Here is a 16,435-nt window from a genome sequence, read left to right as displayed (position 1 = left end):
AGTTTACCTTTGGGAGCAGTGATTTAAAAATGTTCAAGATATCACATTTGATTCATATGTGTAGGTCTGTTGTATCATAAAACATCCTACCATATAAAATTTTTGCAATAAAGCCTAAAATATAAGGAGATATCAGTGTTTTTCTCAATAAACCGTAACTGTATACGCTTTAGTCTGGAAACATTTTTATTATAACTATTGTTTATATTTTGTGTATTTAACAACACTTAACATCGATTACACGGATTCAAATTTTTACAGTGGTTGTTTCTATCCCTAAATTACATTTCAGAACTATTTTAAAGCACTAATGCTGGGTTTTTGTTTCATATGCAAAAGGTAAATTGTGCCTTTAATTACCACATTTCTCTACACAGACAATTTGAAACAAACAAAAAAAGAATGCAATAAAAGAAAACAGCATTCATTGAATAATAAATCAATAAAAGCAGTAAAATATGGTAAAATGAATCAAAACAAACTGAAAAGAGGCAATAAAAAATAAATTTTATAAATTGAAATTGGTGGGGTACAAAAAACATTCTCAACAAACAGGAACAAGCTACACTACAATTGCAACATGGCAAAATAATAAGCACAGGAAAACTAGTACTCACTCAGAGCGTGAGTGAAAATAAAACTAGAATTGTCACTGAAGGTGATTAATACCCCCGCCCCTAGTGTTGCTTTATAGTATGTGATGTCATGAGGGCAATGACGTTAATACCAAGTTTGTGCACTTGTCGAATTGGAGACAGAATAATTTTAGTTTACTGTACAATTACAGAGTTGACACTGAGTATAAAACTTACAGCAAATGGAAGCATGCTTTTCCCCAGCATCTATCATACACTCCAAATTTGACCTTCGTAGCTTGGTTTATGTTGATACAAAAATAAGTGGTTACCATGGCAATACATTTTTCTTACTAACACATTGGTGTCTTGCAAAACTACACTTCTAGATCATGATATATATTAAATTTGACTTTAATTGCTTGAATGATGGAAAAGTTATTTGATCCCCAAGGTTTTGGTAAAATCGTGGTTACCATGGCAATGGTTTATGTGACAAACACAAAAATTATGTGTTCTACATCTATACCTCAGGGCCATAATGCCTACCAAATTTGGTTTCAATTGCTTGAAAACTGTGGAAGAAGTTCACTCCACAGGATTAAAAAAAAAAAAATGCGGTTACCATGGCAATGCATTGTCCGATACAAATACAAAGGACATTTTGCAAAACTACACTTAAAGAGCATCATACACACCAAATATCACCTTCATAGATTAAATGGTTCAATTTGATACAAAAATGAATGGTTACCATGGCAACACATTTTTCTTATATAACACATTGGTGTCTTGCATAACTACACCTCCCGATCATCATACATACTAAATTTGACCTTAATTGCTTGAATCATGTGGAAGTTATTCAATCCACAAGGTTTTGGTAAAATTATGGTTACCATGGCAACACTTTGTCCAACAAGCACAAAAATTATGTGTTCCACATCTATGCCTCAAGGCCATAATGCCTACCGAATTTGATTTCAATTGCTTCAAAACTGTGGAAGTTGTTCACTCCAAAAGATTTCGAAGAAAACATGCGGTTACCATGGCAACGCTTTGTCAAGTACAAACACAACGAGTGTCTTGCATAACTACACCTATAGATCATCACAGATACCAATTTTGAAATTGATTGCTTAAATACTATGGAAGTTATTCAATCCAACGCATTGTCCGACCAACACTAAAAACATGTCTTGCACATCTATACCTCAATATCATCATTTACCCTAAGTTTCATTTAAATTGCTTCAAAACTGTAGGAGGAGTTCGCGACGCAAGATTTTGCAACAGACCGACCGACCGCCCAACATCACAGTGATTCCTATATACCCCCTTTACACTATGTGTGGCTGGGGTATAACAATGTATTCAAATATTTCTCTCTATTTTTTTTTTTTTTTGGGGGGGGGGGGTAAAATCTAGCACTTTCAGTTCTCTACCAAAGATTCCAGTTCAGCATTAACAAAATACAAACCTGGCTTTAAACAAGTAAGCAGGAACAACATTGATATTTATTGATATACGAGAAAATATGAATTTGTCTTGATCTACAGTGAAGCATTATTTCCCAAACTATGGTAGAGAGAGAAAAAAAAAAAGAGAGGTCCTGTCTTGTGGCCAAACTCGTGTGTTGACTGCCATCTACCCCTGTAATACATGAAACAGGCTGGAATCAATACTGTATTCACAGATTAAATTCCCTAAGCTATGGTAGAGAGAAAAAAAAAGAGAAGTCCTGTCTTGTGGCCAAACTCATGTGTTAACTGCCATCTATCCCTCGCCATAACATGAAACACCCTGGAATCAGTCTAGCTGTATTCACAGTGGTTGCTTTGAGTTGCAGCTTCTCCACAGAAAAAAAAATTAACTTGGTAGCCCCCTCAATTAGTCTGGGCATATACAAATGTGTAAACAAACTAATTAAGAATTAAAAATAGAAAAGAAAATGGATACTAAATGAATGAGTATGCAAAGAGTGAATTGAAGGGCTGTTCAAGAATAACATTTAACTTGATAATCACGACCATACACTTGTATGTACCTGTGCAAGTCTTTTTGTCATGTTCTGTTGAACAATTATGATGTTTATGACTGTGAATGTGCATATTGAATGCTGTTTGATGGCATTGGATTAAGCCATTACTTTCAAGCTGGAACAACTCCACAACGATTTTATACATCTGTACACCTGCTCCCGGGAAGTAATGGGTTAATTCAGCACAGCTATTACACTGACAGTTTAATAAATGATATCAACTGCCTTGCCTACAGCAAATTGGCTAGCACTTCATAATTAATATCTGCCTACTGACCATGCATCAAAACCCAGTTTATGAATGCTACCAGAATTGAAACTCTTCCATCTGTTTGGCTATGACTCGCATTCTGATTAGAAACCGAAACATGTGGGGCATGGTTCAATCAAAGAAGTTTAAAAATGTCTGTCACACAAGAGACAAACGTATGACCCTTTGCTCTACTGCCTGAAGAAAGGCCAGGACAAGTGGGAGAAAATGAGAAAGGGTATTAACTAGAGACAAACAGACAGAGAATGAAAGATTGGCAGATACATGTAGATAGATAGATGAATAGATGGATAGATGGATAGATAGATAGATAGATAGAGAGATGGAAAGATAGATATATGGAAAGATATATGGATAGATAGATAGATGGATTGATTGATAGATAGATACATAGATGGATAGATGGATGGATGGATAGACAGGTAGACAGATAGATACAAAATATGTAGATATTATAGACAGATAGATCTATGTACATAAATAGATAATAAATAGACAGATACATGTAGATAGATATATGGATAGATGGATAGATTAGAGGTATATAGATAAGAATAAGATGATAGATAGAAAGACAGATAGACAGATATATGGATAGCTAGATGAATAGATACAGAGACTCCAAACCGCAAGCATCTCTTGAATGGGAGATTCTCCTGCCTCAAGCGAGCCCCTCCCCAGCAAGGTGGAGATATTGCAAGAAGATGCCCATTGCATCACATCATTCACGTGTAGCGCACATCATAAGCTTGAAGTGCATTGTCCCTTTAATACAGTCTGGGTCCAGAACTTACTGAAGGGCTCTAGAAACTCCACATTTATAGAGGCTCCCTTGTGCTTTCTTTGCCTTATTTTTTTTTGAACACATGTGACAAAACTAAAATAAAGGATGAGCTAGAGAAAGCTGGATATTAACCAGGAGAAAATACATCCCAAGTGAAAGACATACAGCTCGCATAGGAGACATTCAAACTCAAGCAGAAGAGAGGGAGATTTTGAAAAAAATGGCCTCAAGACGGGAGATCTCCCTCTGAAAATGGGAGAGTTGGAGCCTCTAGTGCAGACAGAAAGACAGACAGAAAAAATTATGAGAAAGTGGGATAAGGAGAAGGTACAGACCAGACGTGCGCAGGGAATTCATGCTAGATAGGAACACAGAAATAGATATAGTCTGCAAGATTATTTCACATAATAACCAACCATAAAACAATCCCACAACTACCCAACAAAACACCTGTTAAAACTGACACACTCTACAACCCAGTGTTACACTGTACATACATGAACAGTTAGGTATTGGTTAGGAATCCAATGTTACAGCCGGTGCATACAACTACATACATGTACCTCCAACTGAGCTAAGAACCAACCAAAAGGTTTCCAATTCTGATGATTTTGTACAGTAATATCACACTAAGACCTTGGGGAATGTGCTGTAGAATTTCATCAAATTGGCAACGCTGAAATTCAGTGCATAACTTTTTTTAGAGAAAGATCTGATGGAAGCAACCAAGTTTATCATTTTTAATATTGATTGTGCAAAAAATAAGATAAAAACTGCAATAATTTGGCGACTTGAGAAAAATACAGGAGCTTTAATCTTTTAAGAGATTTTCCCCAATCTAGAAATTGGAATAACACTGAAAATACTATATCTAGAAATTATAAGGCTTTTGAAAATATGGCACCTCCCACAATCAAATATGCTACAAAAAAGCATCTATAAAGGTGATTTTTTTTTTCTTCAATCCAATGAAGCACTAACAATTAATCGTAAAATTGTAATTTAAACCAATCAAGAGAAATTTGGGTCCTTGCACTTGAAGAAGTTCTTTTAATTCTAAGCTGTCAATGCACCGAAAAAAAAAAGAAAGAAAAAAAGATGGGGACTACTCTACAGTGAGATAAAGTTTTTTTGGAAATAAACATATGTGATCCGCTACAACAAAAGGATCCTGAAGTCGCTGATGGCTGAGCCGAGAAAATCAAGTTTGAAGTCAGATCATCAAAATCGGTCAAAACTATCTGTTTTCTGTTTTTTGCATAATTTTGTAGTCTAATGTATCATCTATCATCTGCCAAAATTTCGAAGCTAAATGGTCAAAAGGAAAGGCAAGAAAATAGCGTTTTTCTGGACCATGATTTTCCAACTTTCAGTGGAACAGAAAAGTGTCCGAAGATTTAGATTTAACGCCGCAGCTAGACTCCACTCCTAGCAACGAGGGAGTGGTTTTATTGGTCAGTGCATGACATCCTGGTTACTGATTGGTCATGCGTAAGCTTGAATGAATATCGTGGAGGTTGCTAAGAGCATACCTTCTATTGTCAGGCGGTGAAAATTGCCTTGCCTCCCCTTATCATCAATATCTCCGCAACAGAGTACTTTCATGAGTCGTGTTATATATGAAATCAAAGTGGAAGAGCAAGGGAATAATATCATGTCATTTTCAGAAAATTGTCCTCCCAACTTTTGGATCCTTTTGTTGTAGCGGGTCACATATATATGTAGCATGTTTTTATCTGTGTGACCCCCCCCCCCCCTGTTGATTAAAGATAAGTTAGACACTGAAATTCACTCAGACAAATGAAAACCATAAAAAGATATCCCACTTTGAAAGGGCTACACAGCAAAGCCTTGATCGATAATCAATTGAAAATTCAAGATTTCACAGCAGAACTCATGAAACAAACAAACAAAAAAGGACAACAAGGACAAACACATGACTCCCACCCGACCCCCCCCCCCAAAAAAAAAAAAGAAAGAAAGAAAAGAAACTTTAATATTTAAAGTGCAGCGTACTGAAAGTAGAAAATATGACACTTTCAATGACTGAAGGTCAAAGACATGCTCTACATGGTGAAGTGTACACAAAACATGAATTATTACTTCAAATATATAAATTTAATGATTCCTGTATCATTGGGTTTTTAGTTTGCACTGTGCATATAATTTGTTAAACAAACAAAATAACAGCTTCCTGTCTTGTTCATCTCCCTGGTTCTTTGTACCACGACAGCACATTGAATTTTAAAACTTTATGTTGATTTCAGTAGACACAAGCTATCCTTCCAAATATGAATGAGTTTCAAACATTTGTGAAATTTTTGAACATTCTAATTGGTAAACTCTTAACTCTCCTATCCCACCTCACACTGGAGAAAAAAAAAAATGAGATCTACACTGTACACACTGTACATTGCAAAACACCAATGCCATTTTGGTCAGCGATACAATCCAAATTCTAATGAAATTACCGGGAAACACTCCAAGGATAACACCAAGACAATACTAATAGGCCAGAAACAGAAAGAAATTGGGGGAAAAGCAATAAACTGCAAGGCACTTAATCTACAGTAAAGTGTGGTTAGTAGCAACTCCACTGCTCTACACAAATTATAAAACTCTAGCCAGAAATTGACAAAATCCCACAGCCATTGAATTTACTCTAGATAACAAAGCTAAAAATCTCATTTGCTTCTCTCTACAAGAAGTATGTCAAAAATTAATCTAAAAAAAAAAAAAAGCAGCAAGATGAAGAAAACTCATGTAACCCTACCAGAGAATGAACCATAAAAAGTTATGATGCCTACAGGAAAACAGAATACATCATGACAATTAGTTGAAATGATGATGAAAACAAGCAGGTACAAAGTATCATTTTACCAGTATCGGTCATACTAATGTACAAGTATGTGAGTCTGAATTTAACACTGACCTACAAACATGCATAGTATTAGAAGTAAAAGAAGAAAAGACAAGAAAAACAATTATAGTCCGGAGCGTTTTTTTAAAAAAAAAATCTTTCATGGGGAATGTGCTTTAATTTCTACATTAAAAAAAGAAAGAAGAACTGTAGTGACAGAACTAATCTGATATAAATGGATGGCCACAGAGTAGATTTGATATCACATTACTTTTGCTCTGAAAGGCTCCCCCCCCCCCCCCCCCCCCGCAAAATATTCACTGATAACCACTGTTTAACTTGTATCCTGCTTTAATATCAATATAACAATTTTGGAAGGTTGATGATTTCCATCTACAAAAGGGGCACTGCTTTGTACCTCATGCACAGAAGAAAAATTCAGTTGACTTTACCACCTTATACATATTCACACCGTAAATGGAGGTGGTCTATCATCAAATAAACACACCTATTAAATACTCTGTAATGTGTCGACACACAGGAAAAATCAAAGGGGCCAAATAATAGAATGAAGTTAGAACAGAATGCAAATACGATTAACCTCCATGAATGAAAATGCAGGTGAGTTTTGGTGCCTTTTCAAATCACTAGAAAATGTGGAATTTCTGCATCACCAAGTAAACTGTGAAGGACTGTACTGCTTCTGGTGCCTCTAATACCTTACATGAGTAGCTTTGGAAGAAGTCGATGAAGACGAGTTTGGTATGACATTTCGGTTTTTTTTTCCCCCTCTATTTATTTCATATCCTGAATTAATATTGGTCAACTGTATTTTTCTATTTGATTGTAATGATAAAATTATCAAAAATCCCACAGAAAGTCACATCATAGAAGCACACATAAAAATAATAAAATTAACCACAAATTATGATGACAAGAAACAAAGAAGGCACACAAAGTTAGAAGTGCAAGTAAATGCATGCATCACACAGCAAAACCATAAAGGACAAATTGAATATGAATGTTATTCACATCAAAAATAAACACGGACAGCATCACATTTGTGAGAGAACAAGGGGAGAATAAAAAATGGATAAATTAAGGGGAAATTAATGCAAAACATCATAAATTTTGCCTTCAAAAATATGCATAATGCCGAAACAATTCATTATGTAAGATGACAACAGAACATTGTTAAATCATTCAAGCTGGATTGGTAGAAGGTAGCATACAGTAACTCATTCATGCTTCACAAATATCAATGCATGGGACTATATGTATATTACCATGCCTTCCAGGCCAAAAGTTCAACCCATTACATGTGACTCACCACCACAAACACCTGATAAAGTCAGCAAACATTGTATCTTAAATTTGGTATTTTCAGATTTTTTTTTCTTTTTTTAGCAAGGTTCAGAGCTTTCCAATAATTCCTCTTCCACTGCTTCAAATAATGATTTTAAAAAAAAAAATGCAAAATGGTACAAAAAGCCAGCAAGTAGATGAAAAAGTTCATAGAAAAGTAGACATGACCTTTGAATGAAATTTAGATATAGGCAATCATGACAGAGATTGGACATTTAAAAAAAAAGAGAAAAAAAATCTAATTCAAAACATAATAGAATTATACTTTGTTTGAGAGGATCTAAATCTTAAAGGACAAGTTCACCTTCATTAACATAAGGATTGCGAGAATGCAACAATATCAGTAGAACACAGCAGTGAAAGTTTGAGGAAAATTGGACAATCAATGCAAAAGTTATGAATTTTTAAAATTTTTGTGTTGGAACCGCTGGATGAGGAGACTAAAGGCTCGTGATGTCATATGAGTACAACAGTATAAAGAAAATGTAAGGAAAATTCAACATATTTTCACTTTTTTCGCATGATAAAAGAGCACTTGACTTGTCTCTTTCTAAAGGCAATGGGAATAATATTACCCATAACATATGTCAGTAACGAGTCAAGGGACTGTGTACTTTTTTCAAAAGATGAAATTTTGTGAAATTCTCTTTATATTTTCCTTATATTGTTGTACGCATGTGACATCATACACTGCAGTAGTCTTCTCATCCAGCGGTGACTGCACAAAAACTTCAAAAATTCTTAACTTTTGAACAGATTGTCCGATTTTCCTCAAACTTTCTATGATGTGTTCTACTAATATTGCTACATTCTCTCAATTCTTATGTAAATGAAGGTGAACTTGTCCTTTAAAGACATTCATCACAGACCTTTCAACATCAATTCAGATGGGAGGTATGATGTAGACATGATATCAACCTACTTTTGAACATGTAACAAGTCTCCACTAAAATTTTCTTTAAAAAAAATACAAATCACCCAATTTTGTAATTTCCCTTGCTTGACTGTCTGTGACCTTATATGGTGATGTGGTGAGATAATAAATGCATGTCCACTGGTAAACAATGTCATTGAATTAAATAGCATATCAACCATTACACGATATGTATATAATCAATATATAAAGCATATTTGTACTATTCAAGGAAGACCACTAACGTGTACTGCTCCAAGAAATCCAAATTATTGATTAATCCACTAAAAGCCCAAGTGTAGTCTACTGAAATAATTGATAAATAAAATACTGTTGTTTGTTCAATAATATATATCAAACAGAGTAACTATATTAACAGAGTCCTCACAATCATAAAACATCATACAACATGCATGCAAGTTAAATGTCAGCTGAAACCAAAAATTTGGGGGGGGGGGGGTTCAAATATCACATATGTACCAAGATTTCCAATATGAAGTTGAATATACTGATGCGATGCACTTTCCAGTGTTATTGATGCATGCAAGTATTGTAATTTTGCAAATGATATAGGCACATGATATAGGCACATGAGCGATGACTTATGACAAAGGACATAAAGTCAAGTCTAGAAAATTCAAATGCGAAAGGGTGAGAAGGCATGCATATTATATACTTATGTTTTGAGGGTAGACTAGTCTATGTCAGCCACCTTGTTAACTCATTCATGGTACATGGAGGAAACAAAATTATCTCTAGTTGTGGTCTATGGAGAATGCCTATAGATCACACACATACATGTGAAAAGAAGACAAAAGAAAACATGCAGTCCTCAAAGGGTAAACATGACAATTCTGGGTGTAAATGGAAGCGAGTGCTGCATTAATGTTGCTGTTGGTAGTCATGATAGAACAAGGCATTTCACTCATGTTTAAAGCCCCTCGTGACGCTATCAATGATTGAAATATCAAAATTGAAAATCTAAACAAACAGAAAATGAAATGGATTTTTCTATTTTTTTTTTTTTTTTTTTTTTTTTTTTATGGCAGACATGCAAAAGTCTCCATATGTGATTGCAAAATAGTTGTAAAATATGTGGGTATTTTTCTCTCTCTCTCAAAAGAAAAATGAATGAAAATGGGGAAGGTTATAAATGGAAAAGAGACAAAAGGAAAGGGAGTAAGGCAAGAACGAGTTGGGGAATTAGGGGGAAAAATTAAGAGATGTAAAATGTGGATCAAGATATGATATGACACGAAAAAAAAGAGAGAAAAAAAATATTCTAATGGAAAAACAAAAGAAGAAAGGAATTGTGGAAAAGAAGTCATGTGCTCATATCATTTGCAATGATAAAAACAAAAAATATTATTGATCCAATATAGGATAAGACCTGTAATGGGGGTGACACCATTGAGTGTTATGAGTGTCACAAGATGAGAATAAACATTGTCTACCAATGGGCACAAAAGTACTCCCTTTCATAAATGTACATTAATTGGTTGCCAATCATGATGAACTGGAAAATAAATGTTGCATGGCAAACTCCCAAGGAGATTGCATGGAGATAGAATTCAAACCGCACACTCACCTTTCTGTAGGGACTGTTCATACTTGATCTTCTTCATGTTTGCTATCCACGGTCTCTCATAGCCCCTGTCTTCACCGTAGATTCCGGGGACAGCTGGGTGGGAACACACCCATTAGGGAATGGCACAGAAATCAACATAATATCATTAGCTTTGTTTCATTCTACAACACTCAAATCTTGTCAATAGTCTTCTGAGCTTTTTCTTCCCCTTCCTCCCCCACCTCCACCCGTATGTGTTCTGCTTTGAGTACGGTAAGATTTGGTATTTGAAATATATAATAGGTACATCAGAGCTCATCATACTGGATGTAGAGCAGATATAATGATTTTTTTATTATCTTTTTTTTTGTATCAAGTTCAAGCTTGACATTCTATCATATTTTTTTTATCTCACGAAATATTCATGTTTCATTTCTCAACCATCAAGTAAAACTGCCCATCCTACATTTTTCTAATACTATGTGCAACTATTTTTTTTTTCTAGACCATTTCTCAGCATTCCATATTTTCTATAAAGAAACACCAGCAAAATGGTACACCAGCAAAATGGTAAAACATATTCCTACAAGTCCAAAATTTGTCACAAGGTTACCATGCATCAGTTGATTACATGATATACATTTCTGTCAGTTTCAACCTTCCAAGAAAAATGACCCAGAGGTCACTCAAGGTCCAAAAATTTACTTCATATTTGCAGAAATTTGACCTGAATGAGACACTTCAACCTCCTACTGCAGAGATGACTGGCATTGTAGTACATTCGGTCTACATGTGGAGCATCACACTCATACAGTACAATTCAACATTGATATCTTGTTCACACGGGGAAACTCTCAATATCCTTGGATTTTTTTCTCCACCTGTCTTCAACACTACAGTACAACATTTCAGCACTTCTGGAGAGGGGTGGAAGCCAGGGAAGGGCTTTGAAGGGTCCTACCTTTGGGCTGCAATCTCTTCACAGGCTTAAAGGGAAAAGAACTGGTTAGGGTTCCGGGGACTCTCTTCAAAAACATAAATTTCTTTTACAGACATTTATCTTATTTATTCTTTTATTTCATGATGATAAACATTAAGATTATCATCATTACATCAGGATGTAAACAAGTACACATAATTCTACTTCTGAACACACATTTCGGAGGGAAAATCATGAAGCTGATAGTGAAGAAAGAAGCACTGACTTGATTTTGAACCTAGGACTTGTACAACTACAATAATGACTATCATGAATGAAAATGTTATGCAAAATTTCTAACTAATTACAACCTATCAAGTTTACTCAGTCATCCATGAACACTGAGTTAAATGCATGCATTGATCAGGGGCATATTATAAATATCTCGAATGATAAACTTTGGTGGATAAGAAATCAAATTGTGAATACCAATCCATGGAGAATACAACAAGTAAAAGTTTTCTGCTGAATTGCTACAGATAGAAATAACTGACAACCAACGCTCACTGCAGGACTCAAAAAGACATAGAAAAATGTAATACATGTATCTCACTAGTAAATTGAAAGTCAGTATAATGAGGTGATCACACATATGGAAATGTTTATGGAGCCACATTTTTGCCATGCAAGCTTGAATACACACTACTAATCACAGCAGAATAAAAGAGATACACAGATATTTTCAAAATGGATAAATGGAGCAACTATAAGTTTTCAATAAAACTTAAATTACTCCGCAAAGATTGCTCAATTGTAATATTTTCTACAGCGCATTAATAATTTTCCTAGTATTTTGATGAAAAAAGTGTAACAACTTGGGGATCGAAGTGCTTTCACTGGGGCTGTTTAGCGCAGTTAACATCAAAAAGTCCAAGTTTATTTCAAGTTTATTTCAAATTGCCAACCAAACATACTGAAAACAAGACAAAAAAAAAACCAAAAACAAACTAGGGTGACAAAAGCTTGCATAAACTAACATTCAAACAAATTGTACACCAATATCTTGACTTACAATATGAAGTAAATAAATGATTTGCACATATTTTTGCTACTTACGGTCAATTCAAAAGTGGAAATTATACATTGTAAAGAAATACAAAAACCTGAACATGATTTGAATCCTGTGTCTGAATGTAAAATTAAAGAAAGTAAATCAGTTTATCATGCAATAACACACTGTACTTAACATAATATTCCATAAGTGGTTTCTAATTATCTCGCAAAAAGTTTAAATCCCCCATCTCAACCAAAACTACATCGTGTATACCACCCCTTTAACTTGTTAATGCCATGCATTCAGGGAAATATTCCAGACCTTCTATATGGAAAGTCAAGTGCTCTTTAATTACGCTCGAAAACTGACAAACACCAACTGATATACAATTTCCTGAGCACCATGTGCTTGTAAGCTAGCACAATAATTGCACAGATTTACAGAAGCAGAGGGAACAATCATATGCCACAGAAATTCGAATCCAACTCTTTCAGTCTCAAAACCATGTCTACCAAGCTACACTTTCACAACAGCACTAGAGATGTCTTTCTTCTACGCAGCATGGTGAAACAAAGAGGACACTTTGCGGTCTGCTATACAGTATACAAAGTGTTGAAATTGAGAGGAATTGTTTGGAGCAGTTGCAATGGACACTTACAGGAATCACATGCAAAATTTAAGAAAGGAAAGAGAGAGAAATACTTGAAGCCATTGACAGCGAAAGAGAAGGATGAAGAAAAGGTGGTACATGTACAATATTTGTACATGGTTTAAACCATGGACAAACGTATGGGGCGCCAAGTATTGCATGGCCTATTTCTTATGAAATCAGTCATTTAAAAACAAAAACAAAAACAAAAACAGAGTTTCCACCATGATTCAATTGAATTGAATTGAATTGAATTGAATTGAACTGAATTGAATTGAATTGAATTGAATTGAATTGGATTGGATTGAATTGAATTGGATTGGATTGGATTGGATTGGATTGGATTGGATTGGATGGATTGGATTGGATTGGATTGGATTGGATTGGATTGGATTGGATTGGATTGGATTGGATTGGATTGGATTGGATTGGATTGGATTGAATTGAACTGAACTGAACTGAACTGAACTGAATTTAATTGAATTGGTTCTCTTTTCCACCTGCCTGGTCTAGCACACACTATATTCACTCACAGGGTAGCATAAGGTAGAACTTGCAGGACAGCTTTTACAAAAAAAAAAAAGAAAATCAGTTACAGAAAACTCTTACAACTACTGCTCTGACACACACACAAGAAAAAGAACCAAAAGAAGGAGTATTATTAACAGAGTTTCTGGGAGAGAAAGATGAAACTGCACACTACATGAACACAACTACACACTCACAGGCAACTCAAATGCAGTAGACCCCTTTTTCATCACATCAAATGCTGGTATTATATGCTGTAAATACAGAGTCTTATCAGACCTCATTCGGGGGGGGGGGGGGGGGGGGGAGTTTGGGTTGTGTTTAAATGAGCCACATTCGCGTGCCACATTTGCACACCCTACTCAGTCGATGGAATGCCAACTTTGCATATTCTGCTCAAACACACAAACCCGCCCAGACCAATCAATAAATCGCCAAAACATGCCACAGCACTATAAAATCATTTCTCACAATCTTTTCCTCTCACATATAGCTTGTATCTTATGTGGTGATTGACTAGCAGGCGGTGTTCCCTACTGAATTTGCGTGTAAATTCTAAGTTTCTGTCACTGTTTTGTGTGCAAAACTCATGCCTTTAAAGTAATCCAGCTACTGGTCATTTGAAAGAAAAACAATCAATCAATTTACATCAAAGCAGAGCTTGGCATTTTCTCTACAACTTTGCTCACTACACATCCAGCTTTATCAACAAAAATCTATAAAAGTTACACAGATCTGAAAAACAGAATATTTTCTCAAAGCATGACTATGTTGCTGTCTCAGAAAAATATGGCACGAAGGGGATTTTCCACCATGGCACATAATGACTTAATCCGTTCCATACAGGAACCTGATGGCCTTTGTTTTAAGTCTATGGAGGTTTCAAAATTCAGTATGGGACAGGTTAAAACACGTACAGGTTGTTGTTCATGAGAATCATCAAGGGGACTTGGATGGGACAGCCAATGGTACTTTATAAACAAGAGCTCAGCTGGGAATAATCATGCAATGCTCACACTTATTTCATTTTGCCATTCTGTGCGGCAGGCTGAAGACTGATGTTAACCCTCTCCCTACAAGATTCTAAAGTCCCCACAGATTTTACACAGGCCCCATGAGAATGTTGCATGCTATGGGTTTATTGATGAGTGATAAATACTTCACACCGTTCCTGACCAATTTCCTTCCGTTACTTTGTTGGCTTCCTGGATGCTGTTTTAAGTGAGCTTGGGGGTGTTTTGTGTGTGTATATAAAGTGTGTTCTTTCAAACAGCTTCAATCTGGGATATTGTAGTGTTGCACTCCAGGCAACCTGGGATACATTTCACACCCGGCATAGGACCTGTATGTATGTGAAAATTATTCAAATGGGGAAATTTGAAAATATTTACACGTACATTGTATCTTTGATTGCTACACAGTATGTATGCACAGTGTCTATACACTACATGAAACCTGATTTTTTTTTCAATACTTACTAAACTGAATTTCAATATCATTTTTTTTAATGGTTTTCAATTTCAATTAGTCAATTTATTGAAAAAAAGAGGAAAATAAATACAATGGAATGGAATATGCCTATATGTTACCTTCAGCAAAATATAACCCCGGTTGAAGCATCTTACAAGAATGTGTGTGTTTTTCTGTTCTAAGTAGTTTTTGCAAGCAAAGTCACTATATATGGCAGAGGGGAAAAAAAGCGAGCACAGAAATGCATACGTGGGGAGCTGGGACAGAGCTGCATACAAACTAGCCTTTTATCAAGGCCCTTTCACTGTAAGATGGCTATAATGGGGGCAAGTGAAGCGAGCCCAGCCAAGCACGACACGCGAGGGCCTTTTGATATCTGCTTTACACATTATCATTCATGACCACAGGAACCCTTGAGAATAATCATATTCACGGGTTCCGGTGGACCAATGGAATGGCACGCTGCCATCTTGGCATTGTCTGGCCTGATCGCATGCATCACTGACCTCCCGTGGAGGTCTGCAGCATACATTCACAATATGCAAATCAAGCTCGAACAGACAGACACGTTGATTGGTCGATATTTGCTCCTCAATTCGGAGAGCAAAAATTGATAATTCAAAGGGCTATTCAAACATAAGTATGCAAATCAGATCTTAAAAGGCTCTCGCGATGTGCTGCTTGGCGGGGCTCACTTCGTTCGCCCCCATTCGGTCGCCACCATACAGTGAGAGGGCCTTGACAAAAGGCTAGGTACAAACTTACGCTTGTCCCTCTTCATGTTTGAGGCCCAAGGCCTTTGATATCCTCTCTGTAGTCCCCTGGAGGGAACAGCTAAAATGAATAATGAGACAGAGGCAGTGGCATTTGGGGAGCAAGGATTGGTTAACAATGCCAAATTATCATCTAGGCATTAGTGATTAGGCAGAAAAGGAGTAGGGGCTGAGAGTTACATTCAAAAGAGGCTTCATCATAGAAACTAATCTTAGAAACAGTATATCATAATTGCAACGGCTCAATTTCAGAGATTGACTGAGCTGTACGATGTTGTTCAAATGCTATAAAAAAAAAAAGTCCGCATAAAAAAGTTCTGAGAATTATGTTGTAGACTGTAACTATCGAGACATCTACAAACAAATATATCCATGTTGAGAAAACCGTTTGCGGAAGGGTTTAATCCATCAATTCAATTTATTGAAAAAAATGAATACAGTACAATAAATCCACACAAATACAAATTTTCAATATTTTTTAGCATCTAGCATTAATCTTAAACCCTAATTTTTCTCATAGCCTAATATTTGCATTTAATATCAGATACTCTGTGAGCGTATAGGACCATGCAGCAAAATTTTCCAAACTGGGAAAATATGATCCACGCCTGTAATGTAATCTTATTATCTTATTATGTAATAATGAAATCTCCCCTGTCGAGCCCC

General features: G+C 35.8%; 1 protein-coding gene across 1 annotated transcript in view; it reads right to left on the bottom strand.

The window, feature by feature from the left end:
* The window catches only part of LOC140239425 (uncharacterized), a 53,122-nt gene that overhangs the window by 31,590 nt on the left and 5,097 nt on the right, over positions 1-16,435 (bottom strand). Inside the window, exon 4 of the mRNA XM_072319263.1 lies at positions 10,398-10,490. Coding sequence (XP_072175364.1) covers positions 10,398-10,490 — 93 coding nt within the window. The remainder of the gene's footprint in view (positions 1-10,397; positions 10,491-16,435) is intronic.

This window comes from Diadema setosum, chromosome 16 (assembly GCF_964275005.1).
Source record: "Diadema setosum chromosome 16, eeDiaSeto1, whole genome shotgun sequence".
Lineage (NCBI taxonomy): Eukaryota > Metazoa > Echinodermata > Echinoidea > Diadematoida > Diadematidae > Diadema > Diadema setosum.
Note: the sequence above shows the minus strand (reverse complement) of the source record. Positions and strands in the feature narration are given on the sequence as shown.